At 43.5% G+C, this 25,793-nt stretch overlaps 3 protein-coding genes and 1 non-coding gene across 4 annotated transcripts in view; 3 read left to right on the top strand and 1 right to left on the bottom strand.

Moving 5' to 3' along the window:
• Positions 1-25,793, top strand: part of LOC146004971 (uncharacterized) — a 628,831-nt gene that overhangs the window by 315,528 nt on the left and 287,510 nt on the right. The window lies entirely within an intron of this gene.
• LOC146004828 (uncharacterized protein F54H12.2-like) lies at positions 6,458-7,792 on the top strand. Its single transcript, XM_083143852.1, has one exon. It carries the CDS (start codon positions 6,458-6,460, stop codon positions 7,790-7,792), a length of 1,335 nt encoding a protein of 444 aa, XP_082999978.1.
• Positions 9,908-10,633, bottom strand: LOC146004829 (death-associated inhibitor of apoptosis 1-like). The gene has a single exon (XM_083143854.1). The coding sequence runs from the start codon at positions 10,631-10,633 to the stop codon at positions 9,908-9,910; it is 726 nt and encodes a 241-aa protein (XP_082999980.1).
• Positions 15,201-15,273, top strand: TRNAK-UUU (transfer RNA lysine (anticodon UUU)). The gene has a single exon. It is a non-coding gene; the product is annotated as a tRNA-Lys (tRNA).

The following is a 25,793-nucleotide window of genomic DNA, read 5'->3' on the forward strand; positions in this document are numbered from 1 at the left end:
GACCGTGTTACGTCTTGGTGTGTTGAAATTCAGACAACATTTTCTGGACATAGCGGGGGTGGATATTCTGGTAGAATGTTTCACGATTGCATCTGCCTGTTCCTTGACGTACAGACGTCATTTTCTTCCTCCGAGTACAGTGGGAATAATTCCCAACGATGGTTACAGACAGCTCGGTAACCAATCGAAAAATGCTATAAAATGGCTTATGTTTGTGGAGAAAACAGAACACGTGGAATTACAGTATGCAGGGAAAGAAAGGGAGCACAAAGTTGTGAACGGTATTCCTGTGGATGGATACGACGCAGACTCCAAGACCATCTATCAGTATCATGGGTGTTACTTTCATGGTTGTCCTAATTGTTTCAAGGAAAGAAACAGTCCGGTATCGAAGAAAATACAGTCCGATCCAGCGGACACGATGGGAGCACGATATGAGCGAACCCAGAGAATATCGGATCTATTTCGTAAGTTGGGCTATACAGTAGTCGAAATGTGGGAGTGCGAGTTTCTCCAGATATTAAAAGATCGTCCTACACTGAGTAGCGAGTTGGAAGAACACCCCACGTTCCAATGTCTACCGTTGAGAGTGCGGGATGCTCTATATGGAGGTCGGGTGGAAGTGTTCAAAATGTACTCATCGACGTCAGGTTCCGAGGAGAAGATAAAATATTTCGACATTACATCCTTGTATCCTACGGTAAATAAATTCGCCAAGGCCCCGGTAGGTCATCCGGAGGTGTTATTCGGTGAGAATATACCCACAACGGAGGATATGTTGGAGATGGATGGGATTGTAAAAGTACGGGTACTACCACCGAAACGATTGTACATTCCTGTGTTACCGTTGAGGACCGGTGGAAAACTGTTGTTTCCTTTGTGTCGTACATGTGCAGTATTGTGCGATCAGTTAGAAGGAAAAAAAGATGGGTGTCAGCATACGGATGAGGAGCGAGCTATTGTGGGAACGTGGGTGTTGGATGAAGTTCGTGTTGCTGTGGAAAAAGGGTATAAGATTCTGAACGTGTACGAGGTGTGGAAGTACAAAGTGAGTGTTTACGATCCTCGAACCCAGACTGGCGGTTTGTTCGCTCAATACGTGGACACGTTCCTTCAGATCAAACAGGAGAGTAGCGGTTGGCCTTCATGGTGTACGGATGAGAAAAAAAAAGACGAGTATCTTCTACGTTATCGTGAACACGAAGGGATCGAACTTCGAAAGGAAAAAGTGGAAAAAAATCCTGGTTTACGTGCAGTGGCGAAACTCTGTTTGAATTCATTGTGGGGTAAATTTTGTGAAAATCCAAACAAACCCCAAACGACCATAATCAAACAACCACGAGATTTGTTTGAAAAATTAAGTGAACCGGGTATCGAAGTAAAACAGCTGTTGTTTGTGAACGACGATACAGTTTTTGTAAACTGGACGTACCTGGATGAATGTACACCCACCAACAAAAAGGGTAACGTTGCCATAGGAGCGTACACAACCACATTTGCCAGACTGCGTCTATATAAGTTGTTGGACGCTTTACAGGAGGATATCTTGTATTGCGACACGGATAGTGTGATATTCAGGGAGACAGACACGAACCGAGGTAAATTACGTTTGGGAGATTATCTCGGTGATTTGACAGACGAGTTGGCGGAATTTGGTGAGGGGTCCTACATTCGTGAATTTGTAGCTGGTGGACCGAAGAATTACGCATTAAGTGTATGGTCGCCGGAGAAACAAAAGGAATGTCGAGTGGTGAAAGTGAAAGGAATAACATTGGACTATGGTACGAGTATGACAATTGATTTCGATGTTATCAAGGAATTTGTTATGACACTTGAGGAAAAAAGACAGATTACAGTACGATATCCGAAAAAAATCGCCAGAAAACGTCCGTTTATTCTGGTAAGCGAACCGCAGGAGAAAACGTACCGGGTTGTGAACACAAAAAGGCGCTTGAAAAATGACACTTTCGACACACTACCATATGGGTACCAAGATTGAGAACATAAATGAAGACGCGTGTGGGACCACCAGATTAGTAGATGCGATGGCACTGAGATGGAAACAACCGTTTCGTTGTATCGTTGCCGGACCGAGTGGTTGCGGAAAATCGACATTTGTAACCAATTTGCTGCGTAACAGCAAGGACACGATCGAAGGAGATTTTACAAAAATTCTTTGGTGTACAGGTTCAAATTTTCATCCGCCGGATATAAAGGGTGTGGAACACTATAACGGAATACCGGACTACAATGTGATCACAAGTCATAGTCCGTGTCTGGTGATCCTGGATGATATGATGACGGAAGCGTACAACGATAACGGGGTGTCAGATTTGTTTACGAAAATGTCGCATCACAATTGCGTGAGTGTGTTACTTCTAACGCAAAATATATTCCCCAAAGGTTCAAAAGCACGTGATATAGCCTTGAACGCTAACTACATGGTTATATTTAAGAATCCCAGAGACCACCTGCAAATATCAACGTTGGCACGTCAAATCTACCCGGGGATGTGGAGAAACTTTGAAAAACTATTTAAGGAATGTACGCGAGTGCCGTACAGTTATTGTTTGCTGGACTTCACTCAGGACACACCCGAACCGCTCCGTGTACGATCGGAATTGTTCACACAGTCCGAGGACGACAAGAAAAACGGCATTAGTTACTGTGTGGTGCACGTTCCAGATCCTGATCGATGCCTGACCTTCGACCACAATGAGCAAATTTATTCGCTCAAATAGAAGCCTGTTCCAAACACTTCGTTCGGCGCCACCTAGACTTCGAAGAGCTATTTTAAAGGAAGCCGATCCAAAACTGGTGAATACGTTGTCCGAGTGTTGTCTGAACGTATTAAACAACAACGTTCCAATCACAAAGGCGACAAAACGTAAACTTGCAAAATACAAGAACGTGTTACGAAAATTAGCAACAAAGAGCGTACCGTTACAACAGAGAAAACGTCTTCTCGTACAGAAGGGTGGGTTTCTTCCCGTTCTTTTAGGTAGCGTCATTAGTGGTTTACTGGGTACATTGTTGAATCGGTGAGCGGCGGTATAGAAAAATGCATTACAAAAAATTGATTCTGATGTCCCCGGAGCAGTTTGAAAAAATCAAAGGGAACGCAGCCAACGTGGAATTAACGGGTTTAGATCAGGAAATGCATCGTATATTATATTCCAAAAACTTGGACGATCACGAAAAATGGTCATTGTATCGTCAGACATTGGACAAGTACCTACGTGTGGTACGTAGGAAGCAGGAGCCTTTGACCATACCGGTACTCACGACGACGACGTCGACGACGCCGCCCGAGAAGGTTGGAAACGTAAATAAAGAAGGTGCTACAATATTTAGCGGATTGCCGTGGGTAGAACGTCGTCTGGTGAAAGAGGAAGGTGTGACAACAGCGGGAGAAGAAGAGGACGACGACGACGAGGACGACGACGACGACGACATCGACGGAGGCGAGGAGGGTAAAAAGAAGAAGAAATCACTGAGACGTACTCCTATCAAATCCCGACTACGAAGTGCACGTGGCACAGCGAGCAGAAAACGGTCGAGACACGTAGCATGGGAACCGTTACGGATGTAAACAAGATCCTGGGTGCAGCGTATTATTCACCGGAGAAGGGAGAATCGTTCACCACTGCAGACAAGTTGTGGAAGGCCGTAGACAAGAGGATACCGAAGAAACAGGTCCAGGAATGGTTGATGGAGCAGGACACGTACACGTTGCATAGACCCAAACGTGTAAAGTACCCGAGAGTAAACTACAACGTGACCAACATTGATGAGTTGTGGGAAGCAGACCTGAACGATCTTCAAAATCTGAAAAGGTACAATCGAGGTTACAAATATTTACTTACTGTAATTGATGTGTTTTCCAAGCAAGCGTTTGCAGTACCCCTCCGAAACAAAACTGGTGTAGAGGTAACGCGATCATTAGGTAAACTTCTCCGAGAGTGTAAACGGAAACCAACGGTGTTACAGACAGATGCGGGAACAGAATTCACGAACGTTCAATTCCAGAAACTGTTGAAACGAGAGGGTATCGAGCATCGTATTCCTAGAAACGCAGACGTCAAAGCAAGCGTGGTGGAACGTTTCAACAGGACATTAAAAACACGTATGTGGAAATATTTTACCACACGTGGAACGTACAGATATATCGATGTTCTGGGAAAATTAGTTCGAGGATACAACGAATCGTATCATAGAAGTATCGGTATGAAACCTGTCGACGTCAACGAACATAATGTGTATGTGGTGTGGAAAAATTTACAAAAAGGTTCGTCGTCGTCGACGAAACCAGTGCCGCTTGTCGCCGACGCAAAAGACAAAAAAGTGTTTCGTACAGGAGATACGGTACGAGTGAGTAAGGTGAAATTACCTTTCGAAAAGGGGTACGTACCGAATTGGAGTCGTGAACATTTCAAAATACACAGAAGAATTCAGCGTAAACCTGTTCCAGTTTATCTGGTCGAAGATCTCCAAGGTAACGTGTTGGACGGATCGTTTTACACGGAAGAACTACAGAAAATCATCGTTCCCGAGGAGAAAGAGTACAGGATCGAAAAAATATTGCAACGTCGGAAACGAAACGGACGATTGGAATATAAAGTGAAGTGGCTGGGATATCCTACGACATTTTCGTCGTGGGTACCTGCAGAAAACGTTCATCGTGTGTCGCCGCAGTAGGAAGGGAGAAAATGGATAAGATAGAGAGATTTTACGTGCGTCTCTTCTCGAACAGTTCGATGGATATTTTCCCTGGAAACACAATATCACATTTTACAACAAAATTACCGGAAACAATAGAATTGGACGAAAACTGGGAAGTGGGATTGGTGGAGGTGACATATCCTCTGTATTTTGACAACGTAGTACGGTTGGATGAGACGAGGTCGTTGACGTTTCCGGTTATGCAGTACGCGAATGTCGGTGAATTTGCTCAGGTTATGTTCGGAGATTTGAAAAAGGAACCAAACAAACGAAAATACGTGGATGGTTTTATAAACGATATCGAGTCTATCTTTGGAGGAGGAGTATACGGAGAAGAGGAACCTTCGGTAAAAAGACATAAAAGATCAGAGGGCGACGGCGGCGGCGACGACGACGACGACGACGACGACGACGGTAGAACATTTACGGTGTTACCTATTGCCAGAGAAACCTTGGTGGCCACGGTCGCTGCGGCGGCGAACGAAAACAGCATTTTGTATTCGAGACCAAAATCGTACGATTTTCCTCATAACGTTAACAGTGTGAAAATTTTATCCACAGCGAACAGAATTAAAGTGGGCCGAGACGTGATCATGAACCTACCACCGCAGCTGTACACATCGACGAAGGAACTACTAGCCAACATTCACAACCTGATTCCCGACAGCCTGAGTACAGACGAAGTGAAAGACGTGATGATCGACACGGCAAACACGTTACGACAAGTCCTGTACACGATGGAAGAAAAGAAAAACGTAGAGGAGGAGGAGGAGGACACATCGACGTCGTCAACGGTCACACCATTCAACACGCAACTGATATGTGTATACTGTGATTTGATCCCATATCAAATCGTGGGGGATGCTACAGCACGACTCCTACGAACCATATGTCACGATTTTGCCGCCGGCGCAGGTAACACCGGTCAGCATGACTTTCGAAATGTTCACTATTACCCACTCACCAGATATTCGTTCGAAACTATCGAAATAGAATTTCGAAACGATAAGAACGAAATTATACCGTTTCACGGGAACAGCTCGCCGTCGATGGTGTTACTGGAATTCCGTAAACGTCCACGTCGTCGACTATACGCTTGATAAATAAATAGACGTGCATCAATCGATCCCCAGACAGTTGGATACGAACCCCGATCATGACCAATACCATCGTCGATTACTACATTCGGCAGGCGCAAACAGGTCGTGGAATCGGACCGTATTACCAGGGGCGGAGATATCAACGCGGACATGGGATCCTAGGGTCGTTTTTTCCTTGGTTGTTTCGCGCCGTGAAACCACTTGTGATGTCCGGAGCCAAGACAATAGGACGTGAGGCGTTACGTACCGGAGCGAATATATTAGCGGATGTGGCTACGTCGGACGGAGCAGCTGTACGAGACATTGTGCGGAAACGTCTACACGAAAGCAAGACAAACCTGCTGACAAAAGCCGAAGCTAAATTAAAAAACATGACCGGTTCCGGTATAAATGCTAGAAAACGAAAACGTGTTGGTCAGTCGAAAGTCGGGTGCAAACGTGTGCGTGTCAGTACAGCAGGTAACGAGCGTCGTCGTCGGCGTAAGACACCCAAAGTAATAAAGAAGAAAAAGAAGACAACCACCCGTAGCAGCAAAAAGAAGAAGAAGGTCACCACAGTAACCCAGCGTCAGCGTCGTCGTCGCCAACACGGACATAAGGATATATTTTCGCCGCCGTAATCACCTAGAGACAGAATGGAAGGTGTTGCATCGTCACTGGATATTTTCGAGGAGCCGTGTATTCAAACAGGCATTGTGGATAATTACATAGAGATTTGTCACCCTATAGCCTCGATAGAAAATCAAAATGTTATAGAATTTGTGAGTCAAGGAACGGACGAGTCCTACAGAGATCTGGCTACGACAAAACTATACTTAGACCTGATAATGACAAAACTGGACGGTACCCTATTGAAATACAACGACCTTACGACAAAACAGTGGGGAGTTGTGAACAATCTGGCACATTCGCTCTTCTGTCAGTGCTCCGTTTATCTGAACGACAAACTGGTTACCTTTTCGAGCACCAACTACCACTACAAGGCTTTTCTGGAGACGGTAATCGGCTACGGCGAGGATGCGGCGAAAACTCACCTCACATCCAGATGTTTCTACAAGGACACAAAAAATGAAGCGAATGCTGCTACAAACGAGGGTTTTGCAAAAAGACGAGAGTTGTTTCAGTGGGCAGATTCCTCCGCCACGGAGAGCACGGAACTCCAGAACCATGTGGAACTTAGCACCAACCTGCATGCGGATTTTTTCAAGCAAGAAAAGTACCTTCTGAACAACGTCGAGTTGAAGGTTGTGCTCACCAAGGCGAAAAACGAATTCATCATGTGGGGAGACACCCCAAATGCACCGGTAACAATAAAGATCAAGCGAGCAACGCTACACATCCCACATTTTAAACTACACCCAACCTACCTGTTGGCACACAGTAGAGCGCTAGAGAAGAGTAACGCAAAATATTTTTTCAAACGATCCGAGTTGAAAACCTACACCGTTCCGGCCGGAGGAAAATCCCTGACACTAAACAACATCACCAACGGAACAATTCCAACCTTTCTGATATTCACAATGGTTCCAAACAACGCCTTCGTGGGGAGCGGAGACACGAACCCGTTTTATTTGACACCCGAATCCTTGAACTACTTTGCATTGTACCTCAAGGACCAGCTGGTACAGACGGCGCCCCTGGAACCGAACTTTACATCCGGAAACTATGGAGGCATCACACGAGCATATGATACACTCTTCACAGGAACAAATATTTATCATGCAGACAAAGGGCACATGATCACCAGAGAAATGTTTACCAACGGTTACTTCATGTTATGTTACCAGTTGACACCCGATCAATGCGATGACCCGTCATGCAGAAGTTTACCAGATAAAGGGGAGGTACGCATCGAAGCGAGATTCAATTCACCCTTGACACGGTCCATGACGTGTTTGATATACCTCCTCTATAATACTTCGGTGGAGGTCTCAAAAGAGAGGGGCGTCATTTACAACTACTCCGGATGAACACGTACGACATCCACAACGTACTCTCTGGAGATGCTGTGACCGGAGACGTTTTCCACGGTGTTTACCCGAGTGATATTCTTGCCGACGTGGTAGTTACAAAAAAACCAGCAGCCCTCGTTGCTAACACTCATCCGTCCACCAAAAACGGAGAACATTGGGTCGCCGTGTACATCGACAAGGAAGGGTACGGCAAATATTTCGACTCCTACGGAAACATTCCTATTCAGCCAGCCTTTGCCCGGTTCATGAATCGAAACTGCATATCGTGGGAGTACAATCCACGTCAGTATCAAGATTTGTTCAGCACCGTCTGCGGTCAATATTGCTGCATATACCTACGTCACGAATGCATGCGAGTTCCCAAACGACCCTTTCACGTACACTTCACAAACGACCATGTCCGAAACGATCACATCGCGATTCAAATGTTTGGTGCGTATTTTTCGCATCCTCCTTCTACCACTACTCCCACCCCGACTAGCTGTACCATTAACCCTAATATACAATGTGTGCAATCATGCTGTAGACTCATCGATCGTTTCTCTTGTTCCTGTTGTTGCAGACATTAAGAAACTGAAGGCGGTACCTGTCACTGCTCACCTGGAGATCATCTTCCTGGACGACGACGACGACGACGACGACGACGACGACACCGAAGGCGACGGCAGCGGCGACGACAAACACCTCACAACAGCGACCATTCGACATAAGAAGAAGAAGAAGAATAAGAAGAAGACAAAGAAAACGCATCGCGGACGTCGATAATGGAAACGACGACGACGACGACGACGACGACGTTCCCGGCGGACACCACGATCACCAACTCCACCAGTGGGCATTTGATTTGCCTACGGCAATCTCTAGAATATCTGTCTCCAACTAAAATTATAATTCTAGGGTACGAACTTGGCGGCGGCGACGGCGATACCAATGGACTAGAGAAGTGTTTCCCGGCGGTGCTGCTTCGTTTCTCAGAACGAGATGTGCCCCTCTGTTGGACTCTCTTCCGGGACCTGCTGCTCAATATCAACTGGAACCAAATAATAACATTTTTCCAAACAGGTGACGGTTACACAAGAGTACTCCGCGACGGCGACGACCACGTGATGGTCGTCCATACAGACTATTTATTTTCAGAACGCGTTCTTGTGTTTCTAGTGGGCGACCAACGACTTTGCTTGACACAAGATGAACTGAAACGATTTCTACGAGCACGACGCACGCTGGCAGCCTACATGTGTTACTACGAGGGGTTACACCCACAGGCTGCTGCGTACATGCGATACTGTGTCGCAAAACATAACGTCGTCAGCCGTGATGATGTGTCCCACCCACTCGTATGTCCTCGGATCGACCTTCTCAGTGCTGGGCTACTGCGCATCATTCGTGCGCACGTGGCCTCATGTCTTCAAACATAAATACCCAAAGTGAAATACCCACCCGACCAGTTATATTTGGGATCCTGTGACCGTCGCTGCAGCTGCTCGAAAGACCCTCGTCACCCACTACTACTACTACTACTACTACTAGTACCATCAACAATGGCCGCCGCCGTCGCCGTCGACCCCAGAGCAATTCTCTTCACCGTGGATGACGCCTTCGAGGTTTCCGTTGTTGGCGAAAAGGATGACACTAGGATCGTGTTCCGGAAGGATGGTTCCCGAATCAGTCTCGGCACGGACAAATATACAGAATTAACCAAATCAATGGGACTTCTTACAGACATTTTCCACGACCGTCGTCTAGATTGCAGCAAACGACGCACCGTAAAATGTGTACTTACACCCGACTTCAGCATCATCATTCAGGATTGTGCTCGCAACTTCACGGTAACCCTCCAGGATGGCGGCGAGATCCTGCTGCTGGACGCACGACAATGGGAGACCTTCATGCACATGTATCACCCTATATTGAAGACCTACTACCGACACTGGCACGCCCAATGAAACCGGAGACTACCAGAACTACTACTACTACTACTACTACTACTACTACTACTACTACTACTAACACCACTATATGTATTCTCTAGTATATGAAGCTTGTACGTACTAACACTACAAACAAAGAAAAAATAAATAGTTTAATACACATTTATTACGTTTTTTCATTTCACATGTATATTTTTTGTAGAACCGCAATACGTGCACGGCACAGAACGCAACAATCCGTGGTCTTCACGGCACACGATGCACACACCAGAAAATGACCACACGGTAGGTAAGCTATCTGTCTCTGATGCACATAACAGATGACACAGTGTTGATTGTCCTCCATGTTCACATTCACCGCAGGGGCGATAACGGCCGTTGCGTCCAACTCTTTCTCCTCCTCCTCTTCTTCCCCATCCACGTCCGAGGAATCGGCTGCTGCTGCTGCTGCTCCCGATGTTGCTGCTCCAGAGATACCTTTGTAGAGTTTTGTAGCTGGAGGTTGCTCCGCGTCGGCGACGGCGCCGTCGACGACCGTGGACGTCGCCGCAGACAGACCGTCTGCGATCATCAGACGAAGGTAGATGCACTGAGGGTACCATTTTCTGTGTTCTATCCATGGATTTTCGCCCCGCTGCCATTGATACAGACGTAGTCCACAGTAGTAGCATCGAACCACGTCCCCGAATCCACTGTAGAAGAATCCGGCGTCCGCCATTTCCTCCGGTCGAATGGTTATCGACTCGGGCCAAAGTGGACTGTATGTCGACAGGCGACCCTGGTAATCGGCGTAAGTCGGAAACATCGGGTACCTCCTGTTGATGCACACGGAATTTGGATCGGCACTTCCGAGCCTACGTTGCAGTTCGGTACCCAGCGGAGACGTGGAGACAGCGGCGGCGTCCATACCATACACTCTCGTGAAACTCACTACTACTACTACTACTACTACTGTTAGCCCAGCACGTCGTCGTCCTCCTGCTCCTCCTCGAAGGCGGCGGTCGTCCGGAAACGAAGGGGGCCCCCCGCACAATGCCAAGCATGGCCGCAGGCCATGCTTGGCCTTGTCACACACACACACACACACACACACACACACACACACACACACACACACACACACACACACACACACACACACACACACACACACACACACACACACACACACCGGGTTTGTGTCCTATTGTTGACGAACCATATCTATCTATCTACCCGATAGGTTACTACTACAGTCTACTCTGATCAACCAAGTCCGGGCGGCGGGACTCGAACCCTTCTCCTCTAGGCTAATCGGGAATCGAACTATCTCCTTCTTCTTCTTCACAACACGTCATCTGGACCCGTTTTACGCTATAGTGTGCTTCTCGGTCAGCCAAGTCCGAGCGGCGACGGCGGGATTCGAACCCTCCTCCTCTAGGCTAATCGGGAATCGAACCATTTTCTCTCCACAGAGTATCGAACCCGCGGCCGCCGTCGGCGGAACCTCTTTTAGGCAACAGGATCCACCTTACGCTATAGTGTGCTTCTCGAATCCAAGCGGCGACGGCGGCGGGATTCGAACCCTCTACGCTAATCGGGAATCGAACCATTTTCTTTTTATGTCTCCCCAGAACCCGCCACCGCCGCCGGCGGGACCTCTTTTAGGCAACAGGATCCACCTTACGCTATAGTGTGCTTCTCGAATCCAAGCGGCGGCGGCGGCGGCGGCGGGATTCGAACCCTCTAGGCTAATCGGGAATCGAACCATATTCTTCTTCTTATGTCTCCACAGAGTATCGAACCCGCCGCCGTCGGTGGGACCTCAACAACACTATATCTTATCCGCCGCCGCTATTCTGTCTCCCACGGTCGACGATAAATACAAAACATTACATGTAAGGATGCATACCGGACAAGTTAGGTGAGTGGTTTACGTGACAGACTTCGAATTCAAAGGTCGTAGGTTCGAATCCTCGTCCCGACAACCACACACCTAACTTGTTCTGTATTTTCACAACCATTACTACATGTTTGTTCCACTTTTCCTCTCTCTCTCTCTTTCTTTTTTCGCTCGCCGCTACTCTCTACTCTGAACTTTTATGCTGACCCCATAACATATTACGTTACCATATGTAATCGACCGCATAACATATTACCTACACATACTCGAAACCTACATCAAGACAACTTTCAGTAATTCTCCTCTTAGGTACTTTCTCTACCCGATTCCACTCTGCTGCTGACCCACAATCACCGGTATTTATTCTGCAAAATATTTTCTTGTTAGCACAATCATTACTACAGAACCATCATGGATACACGCTACTCTTCGTCGTCGTCGTCGTCGTCGTCCTCGTCGTCGCAGCTACCAAACACTATCGCTGGTGTAAGTATTCTTTTTCTATCACAACTTAATTTCATAGGAGAACCTCCGAACAACAACAACAACAACAACAAAATCTCGGTCAGTGATTTTTTATTCACCTATTGTTGTGTACAAACACATCATCATAGTACTCGACACCATCACCATTATTCTTATTTCATATCGTACTTTGCCGCAAGATTTTTATCGACACCTACAAAATTTTCTTTACGAAAAAATTTGTACAAATCATAGCTGCTTCGTAGGGTCCAATGGGATTTCACAGGATCTTGTAGCACATTTTGAAAAAAAACATCGATCTCCGGACTTTCCTTCCGCATCTGCTGCATTGTTGTATACAGGGCGATCAATCCTTGTATCTCTTTCTCTATGCGCATGGCATTCGCTTCTAGTATCTGAAGAAATTCGTTCGTATGCTCCCTCCGCACAATGTATTGCAGATAGTACGACGTCTCGTTACTATCCTTGCTGTCTTGCTCGCAAGGCTCGCCTCGGTGTGTTTTCTTGCAGGGTAGGCAATACTCCCCTGGGAAATTTTGTGATCCTCCTCCTCTTGGTGATGGGCCCTGTGAATACAAAACAAATCACACTACTTCATCCATCTCACACACACACATACTTATGGTGATTTTGTTTTCTGTCCAGGTTCGAACCGTGGACACCTTACAGAGAGATACTATTGAGGTGGACGGACGTGTCATCTGGCAGTCGTCATGCGTATTGGAACGTCGCGCTGACATCATTTATTTACCATTTGCAGCGACTCCTAGTGACGGGGTGCCTCTGAATCTACCACCACCACTACCTCCCCATTTACAACCTTCAGCACCCCCACTTTCCCCTCCACAACCTCATTCACAACATCCTCCTCCTTCTCCTCTATCACGGACCTCCACATTCGTCCCGCGGGCTAACATCCCCGCCGCAACCTCTACTATATCTCGTTCACCTGTAATGGCATTATATCCAACGGGAATAGCAGCGCATACAGCAGCGATCAAACAAGAGGACCCTTTACCATTGGTGTGCAAACGATCACCAACCTCTCCATAAGGTAAGTAACAAACTGTTTAGACACACACTCACCATACTATATTCCGTACTTTGTTTATTCTTTGGCGAATAAATCTGATGCTAACAGTGACGGGGACGAGGTGCTCGACGAATCTTCCACGGTCACAATTGAATCTTCCTTTTTTTCGTCTTCTCCGTCTTCTTTTGTATTCTCTGAACTTTTCGTCGACACCACTTCTTCTTCTTCTTCTGTCTCCTCTTTTCTTTCTGTCAATGAGGATAACATAGATGTTAATTTCACACGTTTATTCTCACTGCCAGGAAAAAATGAGGAGTACAAACCCTCTTTCGATTGAGCATGTTGGTCAAAAAAACTGCCGAACACACTATATATCGGTAAATATTTATCTTTTTCCACATAATGACACTCAACTAAATTCATATCATCCGGCATGTCCCCCATGAACATATCCCCTATTGTGTGTCTCGGTGTCAGACGACCATGAAACAGACTTAAATAACCCCACACCGCATTCCACCCATACAGAAATTCGTCGTGCGCAGCATCCATAGCTTCCTTTAAGCGCGACATTTTACCCGTATCCAAAATAAAACAATTTTGGAAACCACCTACTCTTCCTATCGTATGCTCACCCACTTTACATCTAACAAACTCCTCCAAAGTAGCATATAGAGTACCTTTCGGCATACTTATATGCTCTAGATCTAATTTCATCGGATTACCTTTTCTAATTTCATATTGCGTCGTACATTTTTTTAACGACCACACTTCCTTCCCAAAATTCACCCTCTCCCTCTCCATACAAACACACTTTTGCCTGAAATTGTCTTCCGCAGCATGAATGTAGTACGGACCACTTAATTCCCCGGTCCGTAACATCTCGCGAATCACAGACTCATCATCAGTCACGAAACTAAAATGATTATACGCAGGTAATCTATTGTGGAGCATGAACGACTCGCACATACGAACTTTTTCATTTTCCACATTCGTTTCGAACCTACATTTATCGCTTGGTCCGTAAAACCATTTCGCCATCGAAAACGGATCGGCGTCATCGTGTTTACCCATTGTTATTAACATCTCCCCTTTACCACCAATCTCCACGTCCACACAAAAACGCCAATATAACATGTTGTTCGACATTTTGTTTGACCTAACACAATCAATCGAAACAAACAAACCTTCAATCCAACCTGTAACGATACAAAACGTTTATATTATTACCATACTCTAACGTACCACTCGAACCAAACACATTCTCCCCCCAATACCACATATTTACCTACTCGTTACTGCTAGAACCTGCTGCGGATGCAAACAAAATCACACCACACATCGGCTCTGTACTCTCAATATATACACTTACGCCAAGGACACATTACCCAAACAAGTACCGACAACACCACTTACGTATTCACGGAACGCACTCCCATCTACATCTTATGCTCACAACCTTGACAACATACCACGGACCGGACAACCTTGCCGCACCTACAGACATCGCACTCACCTTGACATTATCCCTCCGACGACGACGACAATTCAAACCACTTTTACTAACCCACATTCCCGAGCGTCGCGCAATGCACTACAAAGCTGTACCGACAAACGCCTCCGGCTCCAGACTCGCCGGCCTTGCGAAACAAACATCTCACTCACCTTGTACATGTTCCCCCACTCCTAAACAACCACATTCCCGGCTGTATATACTCTAACACTCATTACCTATTCAGTTCACATTTTACTCGCCTTTCCTTCTCAATAACGAAAACACATTCCAGATTTATAACTCCGTCTTATTTATTCTTCTCTATCACTCGTTTCAGATACCGCCTGCCATCAGCACGGACCTTACCATCGTCTACACGAATCAGCAGCGCCAGGGAAACCGATGTAGCACCTATTCATCACCAATAAACTATAACATCTACAGCTTTGTATTTTTTCACAACACCTACGTCAACGACACACACACACACACACACACACACACACACACACACACACACACACACACACACACACACACACACACATGTTTTACTCATACCTTCTACAACCTCTGTCGCCCGGATAGCTCAGGCGGTAGAGCATTAGGCTTTTAACTTAATGGTCCAGGGTTCGAATCCCTGTTCGGGCGAAAACTTTTTTTTTCAAACAACGTCATCTTCGCTTCTTATGCTCATCTACAAACTCCTACGCTTTCGGATACTTACGTAACCTCACGTACGATTGCGTCATACTCGCCTACACCCTCCCCCATCGTCCAAAGTTAAATATCTACCCTCATTTGCATAATTTCAAGGTAAACAACTTTTATAGCCTATGATACAACTACTTACCCATTCCCCACCAAGCCCCCCCCCCCCAACAGCACACACAAATATAGTTTGGATAAACATGCAGTAATCGATTCTTGTTCGAATGTCGATAATTTGATTTCATTTTTTTAAAAATTATGTAAGTTTTATACAACGAAAGCTGACAGTGTGTTACAATTATCCAGTCAGTCATAGCACAGGAACACTACAAGAGAAACAAATCCTGCCTCAAATCATCCAACACTAAAACTGAAGTCCGCATGTCGGAAGTTCCGAGCCGACTCGGAAGAACCACAAGGAAACACCAGACAGTTTACCACTGGCTGAGATGCCAACAATATTGAAAGGCACATGAAATTCGAATCCTTTCATTGCAGTTGAAATTAAAAGACTAAATAAGAAAAAGGACGGCTCACTTCATGTTTGCTAACATAAAACGTGCATAACTACTCAAGCTCACTGCCATTTGTTAGTGTACTAAATCAGCCTTATTCTTAACAGTTTGTTTCCTTGAGCAACCTTGTATTAATGCGAACAGCACGCCCTCCCCCTTTCAAACCGATTGTAAAGGCATAAGAGGTGGTGGTTTCATTCCAACCCAATTACCACGATCACCCACAGGTAGGAAGAAAAACTAAGAACCTTAACTAACTAAAAATCAATAACAAGTCAATCAAATGAAACGATCCCCCCATTCTTGTGTGAAGATATATAGAATTGGTAACTAAACTATACAATTTTGTCACCCTCAAAAATTCCCGAAAACACTGCGGGCGCACTTCTTCAATACTATTTCCTGTGTGATTCTTTTCATGCATCCTACAACAACATGCAATAGTCAATAGTGCAATTTAAAATTCCAACCGTCCTTACGTTTATATGGCCAGAAACAAAAAAGAAAATGTATGCTAATTACTATTTATACGTGGGGGTATAGAGACTTAGTGGTTACCATATACATTCTCTACGAGTGGCAGGAAAGAATTCACTGACACCTGGCGGGAAAAAGAGATAGTGTACTACTCACGGGAGCCTTTCGATTCGGACAACTTCGGGGAATAATGTAACGGCACAGTAGCGTTACAAGTCGTTGAGTCCGAATCATTCTACGACGCCAGAAGTCCTGGGTTCGAATCCCGATCTGAGCATGAGTGGTCTTTGTTAGTGTCCCTTCATCATGTCGTCTTTGCAATTAGCCAAAATTGCCAGAGAAACTAAGTAAGATAAGCCAAATCAATCAATCTATAGTCTGTGGTCCAATTCCTATCTGAGCGAGGTGAAAACTTGCTCCCAGAGTAAGTGATTTTAGGTTTATAACCTATTTTTTCCTTTACAGGTATGTAAGAAATAATAAGTTATGTCAACGTTTCGTTACAAAACGCAACAACAGATGAAGTATTATAGTGCCTAAAAAAACTATTTTGCTTGTTAGAACCTATTTCAGGTTTATGCGCCTAAATGGAACCTTTTTGTTAGGTTTTAATATATTTTCAAAGGTTTTACAGGATTTTTATGTCACACAGAAGCATTTGCTTTGGTTACGAAAAATTCAATGACGAACGTAATTGAAACGTACTCTCTGTCGGTTTCCCTTTCTTCAAGTCCATGGTGATTTTTCAAAGCTCTGAATAAACCAAAATGTCTGGCAATCCAAAATGGTCTGATCTGTGCGGTCTTGCTCACTCTCGCGTCACTTCGTTGCTATGTGGCATTGACGCCTTGCAAACTAACATTTTAGCATTGAAGTGTGCACCACTGACTCTGTTTTTGTTGAAATATTATTTTCAGCGTATCACAGATAAAACTGCGGAGTTTGACTGTGGAAAACATGAAAGAAGATTTTTGCCTAACTATACTGCGAAGAGAGGATTTTAATAGCAAATTTCCAATGGTAAGTTCTGCCATCGCCGTAGGGTTAGGCAACCCACATAACGTTATGCAAGATAGTTCGTATTTCAGGATATAGGTGTCCCATTTTCATTGCCGGTGACCATACCTAATCAGCATTTGTCAGGAATATTGAAACTACTTCAGAATTTTTCGAGCCTAACAAAATTTTTAGGACCTATTTTAGGACTTTCAGGACCTATTTTAGGATTTTTCGAGCTTATTTTAGGAAGCTAAAAGCATACTTTTTAGAACCAAAAAACACGAGGTCTAGTGATAATGCTCGCTGAGAGCTCAGATACTTGACGCGCACCTCATGGCTATACCTTTTGCTCCGTGGCGAGCATTCTGTATATCCTGTGGTAGCGCTACCCTTGTATAGGGAATGGATGGTTAGGTGGTGAATTTAGCACCCAATACTATCGCCACCAAAGTGTCTCCCGTGAATAGTACAAAATATTACATAGAGGTTTTGTACATACGGATATACACAGGGTGGCCCATAAGTACGGAAACACCCGTTTAAATCATTTACGTAAGTGGAACATGAATAAAATAGACCCAAACATGATACAGGGAAAGGGAATACAGGATAAGATATGTGATCAAAGTGGCGGCCATCTTGGATTCTACTTCAGTATTTAAACTGGGAAGGTGGGCATGTAACATATGAAAATGGGCTAAAATTTCAAAAGAAACACGTTGGTATGATTCATTCCATTGGTACGATGATGCTAACTTTCCCATTTAAAATACTGAAGTTGAATTCAAGATAGCGGATTTCAAGATGGCCACCCTTATCCGATGTCCACCTTTCCCTATATCATGTATGCATCTGTTCTATTCCTGTTTCAATGTTTTAGACAGGTGTTTCTGTAATGGACCACCCTGTATGTGGAAAATATAGGGTTCGCCACTGTTTCTGCTCTTATGCCTTTTGCGTTTCTTCCACTGCTCACACTGAGCTAAGCCTGACCTATTGGGCAGGCAGCCTAATTATACCAGGACGTTACAACTTTTGAAGTTATTCATGGTACTTACGTCATGAAACGAAGGACACTGATCTTATTACTGTAACTAGATGCTTTGCATTCAGAGACCCGTTTTAACACGAATACGTAGAGCTAAGACCTGTGGCACTTGTGTGTGTGGGCTGCTGTTACACCCACTCTTGCAGGATTAATTTAATGCAACGGTGGGTGGAGAGTTAAATTATTCCTGGTGTTAGATCAGATCTCTATCTCTTAGCAGCGTAATGGCCGCAAATTTTGCATGAAGCAGCGGCCAGTACGTGCCATTCCTTCCACCTTCTGCCCCAGGAAATGTATTTTTGGATACGGAGGGTTCAATTTTTCTTCCTTCCTTTAGATATGAGCTTGCAGTGCTTACTATAAGTCTCTTCTACTGTTACGGCGGCCGATTCTATTTCTAATAAGGGAAGTGGTGAGCGGGGATTACGCCGCAGACGAACCATACAACAGCAGTGGCGCAGAGAGACACGACGCGGTGGGAAGAAGTGCTACGTGAACCTCGTTCCACTGGCTGCTACGTTTCTTATCGTGCTGGATTGGTCGCTTCCCCGCTTCCCTTGCCAACATTAGGATCGGCCGCCGTAACAGTAGAAAATACCTTTAATCCTGTTTAACACTGTTTTCAGTGTTAATAAGATCTTCGAGCCGCTAGGGAGGGTTCGCTGAAGCCTTGTTGCCTGAATCCATGCGCGACTAAAGGCGTACCTGCTGTTTACTGAAAATCCGGTTTCCCGTTCCGTGCCCAACTAACTAAGAGTGCCTTTTTATAGAATTTCAATATTTATAGTTTTATAGAATGTCAAATGTTGAAAGAAAAGTTATAATCTTAATATATGAGAAATTGGCGTTTAAGACAATTCAATTAGCATATTTAAAGAACTCGGTCTCTGGCAGAGTGCGCGAACATCGACATAATTTTTCTCACGCTACCCACGAAGGGTTAATGCAATGGACGTCTAAGGAAGTGAGGGCAACAGAGCACTAACAAAGGTCTCGAGCTTAAAATGGCATCCTGCTGGCCGATATATACAATATTATTAAGACTACCATACGCGAGACCCGGATTCGATCCTCGGGCGGGAAGAACTGGATTTTTTTCCTATCTGTTCAAGCGGCTCCGGCGCCCAACCAGCGACATATAAAGCGGGTGTCTGGAGGAAACTCTGGGGGGTAAAAGCGGCCAGGGGCGTGGTGCTAATCACATCACCCCCACGTTCGGCCGTAATCAAGAAAGTATAGGGCCCAAATTCTACACCCCTTATACGCCCTCATAATGTGGTGTAAAACTTAGGGGAGTATTGTACTTTTACTTTATATAATATATAAAATATTTTATATATAATACACATGAAATTATGTATGTAATAAGTATACAAAATAAATATTTATACCCCGAAGATAATGTGAATAAAATGAAAATGTCACTGCGCGCTCCGACTCCAGGGGTCCCGGGTTCGAATCCTAGCTTGGACATAGGTGTTCTTTGTGAGTCTCCCTTCATCAGCTTCATCACTCATCCTCCTCGTTACGATTAGCCAAAGGTGGCAGAAAAATGAAGCTAAATAATAAAAATGAAAAACACTAGACATTGAATTTAAGGAACTAACACATTTGGATCCTTCCAGACATCCAGGCCTACGTAGTTCACTAGGCTTATTCATCAGCGTGGACCTTCCCGATGGCTCAGCAGTAACGTCGTCGCCTTGTAATCAAGAGGTCTCGGCTTCGATGCTCAGTTGACGCATATGTTGGTTGAAATCGTACCTTAAGCTCTATATGCAGTTCCAATTAGTCTCTCTGTGTATAAAGTGGAATATCACATTGGAATGACATGCCGGTTTTTATAAAAAAAGAGGAAGTTTCGAAGCAGGCTTGGCTGACGTACACTAAAGGCCCTGCCGAACCTTAAACCCGGGGCATATTATTCTTTTGGTCATTGGTTGAGCAGGCAGCAAGGAAACATCTATTTATGGATGTTGAAGAACTGTACATTTCGTAGGCAGTTACTTTAGTGGAAGAGATGGTTACTTAAAATTCCTACTATACATTTGGTGCTCTGCAAGTCGTAGCATCAGCGAACTTCAGAAGATATGTTAAACGAAAAAACAAACCAAAACATCTATTTGCAGTGAGCTCATACTTGTTTGAATTTTATACCCAAAGATGGCAGCACGAGTACAGTGTATTTACATGTAATACAAATTCTAATAAACATGAAAATATTGTGTACTGTTGTCATATTTATATTGTGATTATTGACGTCTACAAAAATTGTAAGAACTGTAACTTATCTACATAACACAATAGATATTTGTAGTTACATAATTCAGTATGTCGAAAGCAATAAAGCCAATAAAGTACCATAAATTCACATTCATCTCAGCTGGGACTGACTGAATTTCATCTTCCTTATTTCCAGTTTATGGCTGTAATGCAGACAAAATACTCTATCTTTGTAGAGAAAATGTTTTTAATATCAATCACAGCTTTTAAATGACCAGTAACCAGACCAAAATGATATTATGTTGTTAATGAACAGCCTGTTACGCTTAGAGAGATCGAGAAATAATTGAGAATTTGAAGTGTAAATAAAGGTATAGTGACACACCTTTTTACATATATTGATGTAGAGTCTCTCAGAGTTTAAGAAAATGGTCAATGCAACTCGATATGTGTGCCTTGAGTTGCCCTGAAGACATCTAAATGCAAAAAAAAACACATTCTTACCGTCGCGTGTCTGTTGTTCTACTGAGTAGTGCCAGGATTGTTCCCGCATTACACATTGGTGCGCATGCGCAAGCACGTGCATTCACTATTGGTGTATAAATTCTGATTTTAAACGATGAGCATTTATTTCTAAATCCCTCTGAGCGTAACACACTGCATTATGTGGCTATTTAACAAGCTATTGTTATCAGTATTAAACAGAGAATAACAACCCCACAGCTTGAAAATATACGAGATGAATCAGCCGATGTTTTGCAGATTTCTATATCCACTTTGATGTACAGGGTGACAATTAATGAACTATATGAAATAAAACCGTCATAATTTCTGAACGGTTCGCGTGATGACGTCCAAACTGCGTGGCTGGCCACAGGGCATGATGGGAATTCGTATGCGTATGCGCACGCAACGTGTTGATGTCGGACATTTGCAAGTGAAAATGTCCTGAAGAGTATTTTGGGGACCGCATTCTGGCTCTGGGATACCCAGAGACCACTGGAAGGGGGCTATGTTAAGGACAAGGTGTACAGAAATAACCCCAAAACCATTCCCGAGCTGAAAACTGCCATTCAGGAGGTCATCGATGTTTCGACACTTCAGCGGGTCATGCAGAATTTTGCTGTTCGTCTGCCCCACATCATCGCCAGAGATGGCAGACATATCGAACATGTCATAACCTAAATCCGAATGTCTGTAGTGCTGTTTACATGTGCAATACAGTTTGTGTACTACGTGGTTTGTCACTAATTTTCGTTTTATTTCATATAGTTCATTAATTGTCACAAAGCTGTTTTATACAGTACAAGTAAATTGTAAGCTCAAATGTAACGCTACTGCAAATACTACTAATGCTAATAATTAGGTTGCTTTGGGTGGGCGAGTACCTAAAATACTCTCTAAAGGCGAGCATACACAGCCGTAAAAGCACGTCGAAGTCATTAAAGTTTGCACGCAACGTAGAAATCCGACAGTATCTGGGGACTTGCGGTCGGTACGCACCGTAATTTCCATACGCACTACTGCCCAAAAGTTTAGGAGTCCTTAACTTTTCTGCGTATACGCGTGTGTAAATTTATAAAATTATAAATGTCTTCCATTACTGAAATAGGCCACTAGAAACAACGCAACTTTCGGCAGTTCCCTCGAATAAAAAAAATAATTAATATCTTTATTAAAACGAATCATATGGAGATAAACCCGTAATCAAGAAGTAAATTTAAGCAATAAACGTCCACTCTGAATTAAGGACAAATAGAAAACACCATACATGAATATAATAATAATAATAATTATTATTATTATAAGTTTTATTATTATATATTTATAGTATTTCCGGGTGTTTTAATGGGACTGCCCCCCAACAATATTTTGTCTCCCCCTTCCCCCCCCCGTCACTGCTTCGGCCTCCACACTCTCTATGCGCCCCCATAGCTCTGTGAAACCGAAATACACATTTATTAGCAATTATCCACGTCAATTGAAAATTCGATTCCACCCCACTTTCCAGGATTTTATCAAATAAACTAAACATGTGAACCTCGATCGAGGCTTCAAATCTTGTTACCCTCTATTTACACTAAGTACATATTCATATCACCGAATGCAGTCAGATCCATTTCTATGTACGAATAATAATGCCATTAACGGATGAGAGAACATGGCAATTGAATATCGAATCATATGAAGTGACCAAAATTACAATTTTCACTCAGAATTCACTCAACGTTAAAATTAAATTGGCTGGTAATCTATTGGTTGTGCTTTCGAATCCTGTTTCAATTACTTAGCTGAATATAAACTGAACTTTTCACAAATTTTGAATAATTTTCAATTTACATCTGGAGAAAGCAAACCATAAAGCCAAAAACAAAGGGAAAGCATGCTATTTTGATGAAGAGGCGGCAACGTATATGTTCGTACTCTAAGGGAGAATTCACACCGAAGAAACACGCAACACGCGACACGCAACATGCGACATGCAACACGCAACACGAGTGTTTCACACCGAAGAGACAAGATGCACGCGGCAAGCGACACTTGGTTTCTTTGCTCAGTTTGCATGATGGTACCGATATAATTGCATTAATCAGTTTATTAGTCACCCGAAAATAACGTAACAAGAGACATTGTGACATGTAAATTGCGTTGTAAAATTTGCACAAGGTATTGAAACTTGGGAGAGGCATGTTGTGCACGAGAAAACTGAGAAATAATATGTACTGGCCTCAAACTGTATACGCTAGACTTTTCAGCCTGAATAAAGCGAATACCTAAACACTAGAGAAATGGTTCTCAACCTTCTTGAAACCATGTCACGGTATTCTTTTTAAGTCAATGCCCTTAGCCGAAGAATTTTCTCGTAAATCTTTACAGTATTGAAGATTTTATGCATGAATTAACATGTACCTATGAAATTAAATATCGATAAATAAATTCTAGCATAATCATAAGAGTAATAATAGTTTCATTACGTGTGTAGGATTGTTGACAAATGTGAAAATATAAAAATATGGAACACAAAGTGGTAACGTCGTCTCCTTGTAATTAAGTGATCCCGGGTTCGATAACCGGGGAGGCACCGTGCAGATCCAGTTCTGATTAGTCTATTTGTGCATAAAATGGCCTTAAAAAACGAAAACTCACAACTAAAATATGATATTGGGATTATGATAGTTGTCAACCAGTTTCAGCAGAACATTTCACAGCTCAGTATAGTGGATACGAGGGCACGGTATCGGGTCGCGGTCCGGTGGTTGAAAAACAATGCACTAGAGTACTTTATCATGTTGACTAATATAGTTTCGACTAAAGTGCCTCAATAAGCTGACCTTTTTCAAATAAAAGCAGTCAGGTAAATGGCCAAAACACGGCCTCTTTTCACGATGTTGAAGGCAAATTACAGCCGATATATAACTGCATCAAAAAACTTGATAAAGCGAAATGAACGTTGTATTTAAATCTTAAAACATTGTACATATCGATACTTTATTATATCAACAAATTATAGGATCAAACATAATGCAGGTTGGAATGAAGCATTCGTTGCGCATGCGCGAACAACAAACTGAAGCAACACGATGCACGTTATTGAGAAAACGGCACAGTCCGAGAGGCACGTAAGCGACACGCGACACGTGAATCTTGCCGTGTCTCTTCGGTTCGAAGGGTTGCATTGATTACTGAGTGTTGGCTTCCAAGCGACACGTGTTTCGTGTTGCATGTCGCGTGTTGCGTGTCGCGTATTTCTTCGGTGTGAATTCTCCCTAAAGCAGTTTTAGGCCTCCCCGATGGAGCAATGGTAGCGTCGTCGCCTTGTAATCAAGGGATCCCACGTTCGATACCCGGTGGAGGCACATAGTGGTTCGGATCGCACTTTAAGCTGTAGGTCCAGTACCGATTAGCCCCACTGTGCATAAAGTGGACTTGAAACACCAAAGCAATCAATCTAAAGCTGTTTGTACACGATCAAATTACTCACGAACAAGTCGTTGAATTGAACGCTTAAAATCGACAATTGAAAGTCGTTGAACAGTGTTCCTATTGGATATCTTGGATGGTCTCAAATTTGACATGTGCACTCTCAAAGAAAATCAAGACGTGGCAGTTTGTACGGCATTAAAATAAATAAATACACTAGCGATTAGTCGTCACAGAGATGATTTTATTTTCTAAGGAAGATGTAGGGCATATCAAAAAATCGAAAGAAGTGTGATGTTCATGTATTTTCTCGGTATTAAAGTTTAAATGTTATCTGAGGCACCAGATAAACAATGTGAACACAACAAAATAATGTTATCGTCCCCCATCATTTCGAGCATTAGTAATGACCGACCTTAAATCTCATGAGTCAACACAAATATGTCTATACGGAATATTAAATGGTGCCAGAGTATGGTCCTAGAGTCGCATACACATAAATATCCCGGCGTTTTATCTGATGTTTAAAATACAGGAACTGTAAATATTATTTCAACAGAAAGATGTAATGCTGTACATACAAAGTTAGCACGAACACTTTACACCAGTGCTGAGCCGATACCGTTCGATATTGGTATCAGAAAGTATCGGTTGGAATTTATTTTCCTATACCGATCGGTATCGGTGTCAGAAAGTATCGGTTGGAATTTATTTTCCTATACCGATCGGTATCGGTATCAGAAAGTATCGGTTGCAATTTATTTTCCTATACCGATCGGTATCGGTATCAGAAAGTATCGGTTAGAATTTATTTTCCTATACCGATCGGTATCGGTATCAGAAAGTATCGGTTGGAATTCTTTTTCCTGTACCGGTCGGTATCGGTATCAGAAAGTATCGGTTGGAATTTATTTTCCTATCCCGATCGGTATCGGTATCAGAAAGTAACGGTTGGAATTTATTTTCCTATACCGATCGGTATCAGAAATCATCGGTTGTAATTTATTTTCCTATATCGATCGGTATCGGTATCAGAAAGTATCGGTTGGAATTTATTTTCCTATACCGATCATAATCGGTATCAGAAAGTATCGTTTGGAATTTATTTTCCTATCCCGATCAGTATCGGTATCAGAAAGTATCGGTTGGAATTTATTTTCCTATACCGATCGGTATCGGTATCAGAAAGTATCGGTTGGAATTTATTTTCCTATACCGATCCATATCGATATCAGAAAGTATCGGTTGGAATTTATTTTCCTATACCGATCGGTATC

Source organism: Lepisma saccharinum, chromosome 22, assembly GCF_977018435.1.
Source record: "Lepisma saccharinum chromosome 22, izLepSacc3.1, whole genome shotgun sequence".
Lineage (NCBI taxonomy): Eukaryota > Metazoa > Arthropoda > Insecta > Zygentoma > Lepismatidae > Lepisma > Lepisma saccharinum.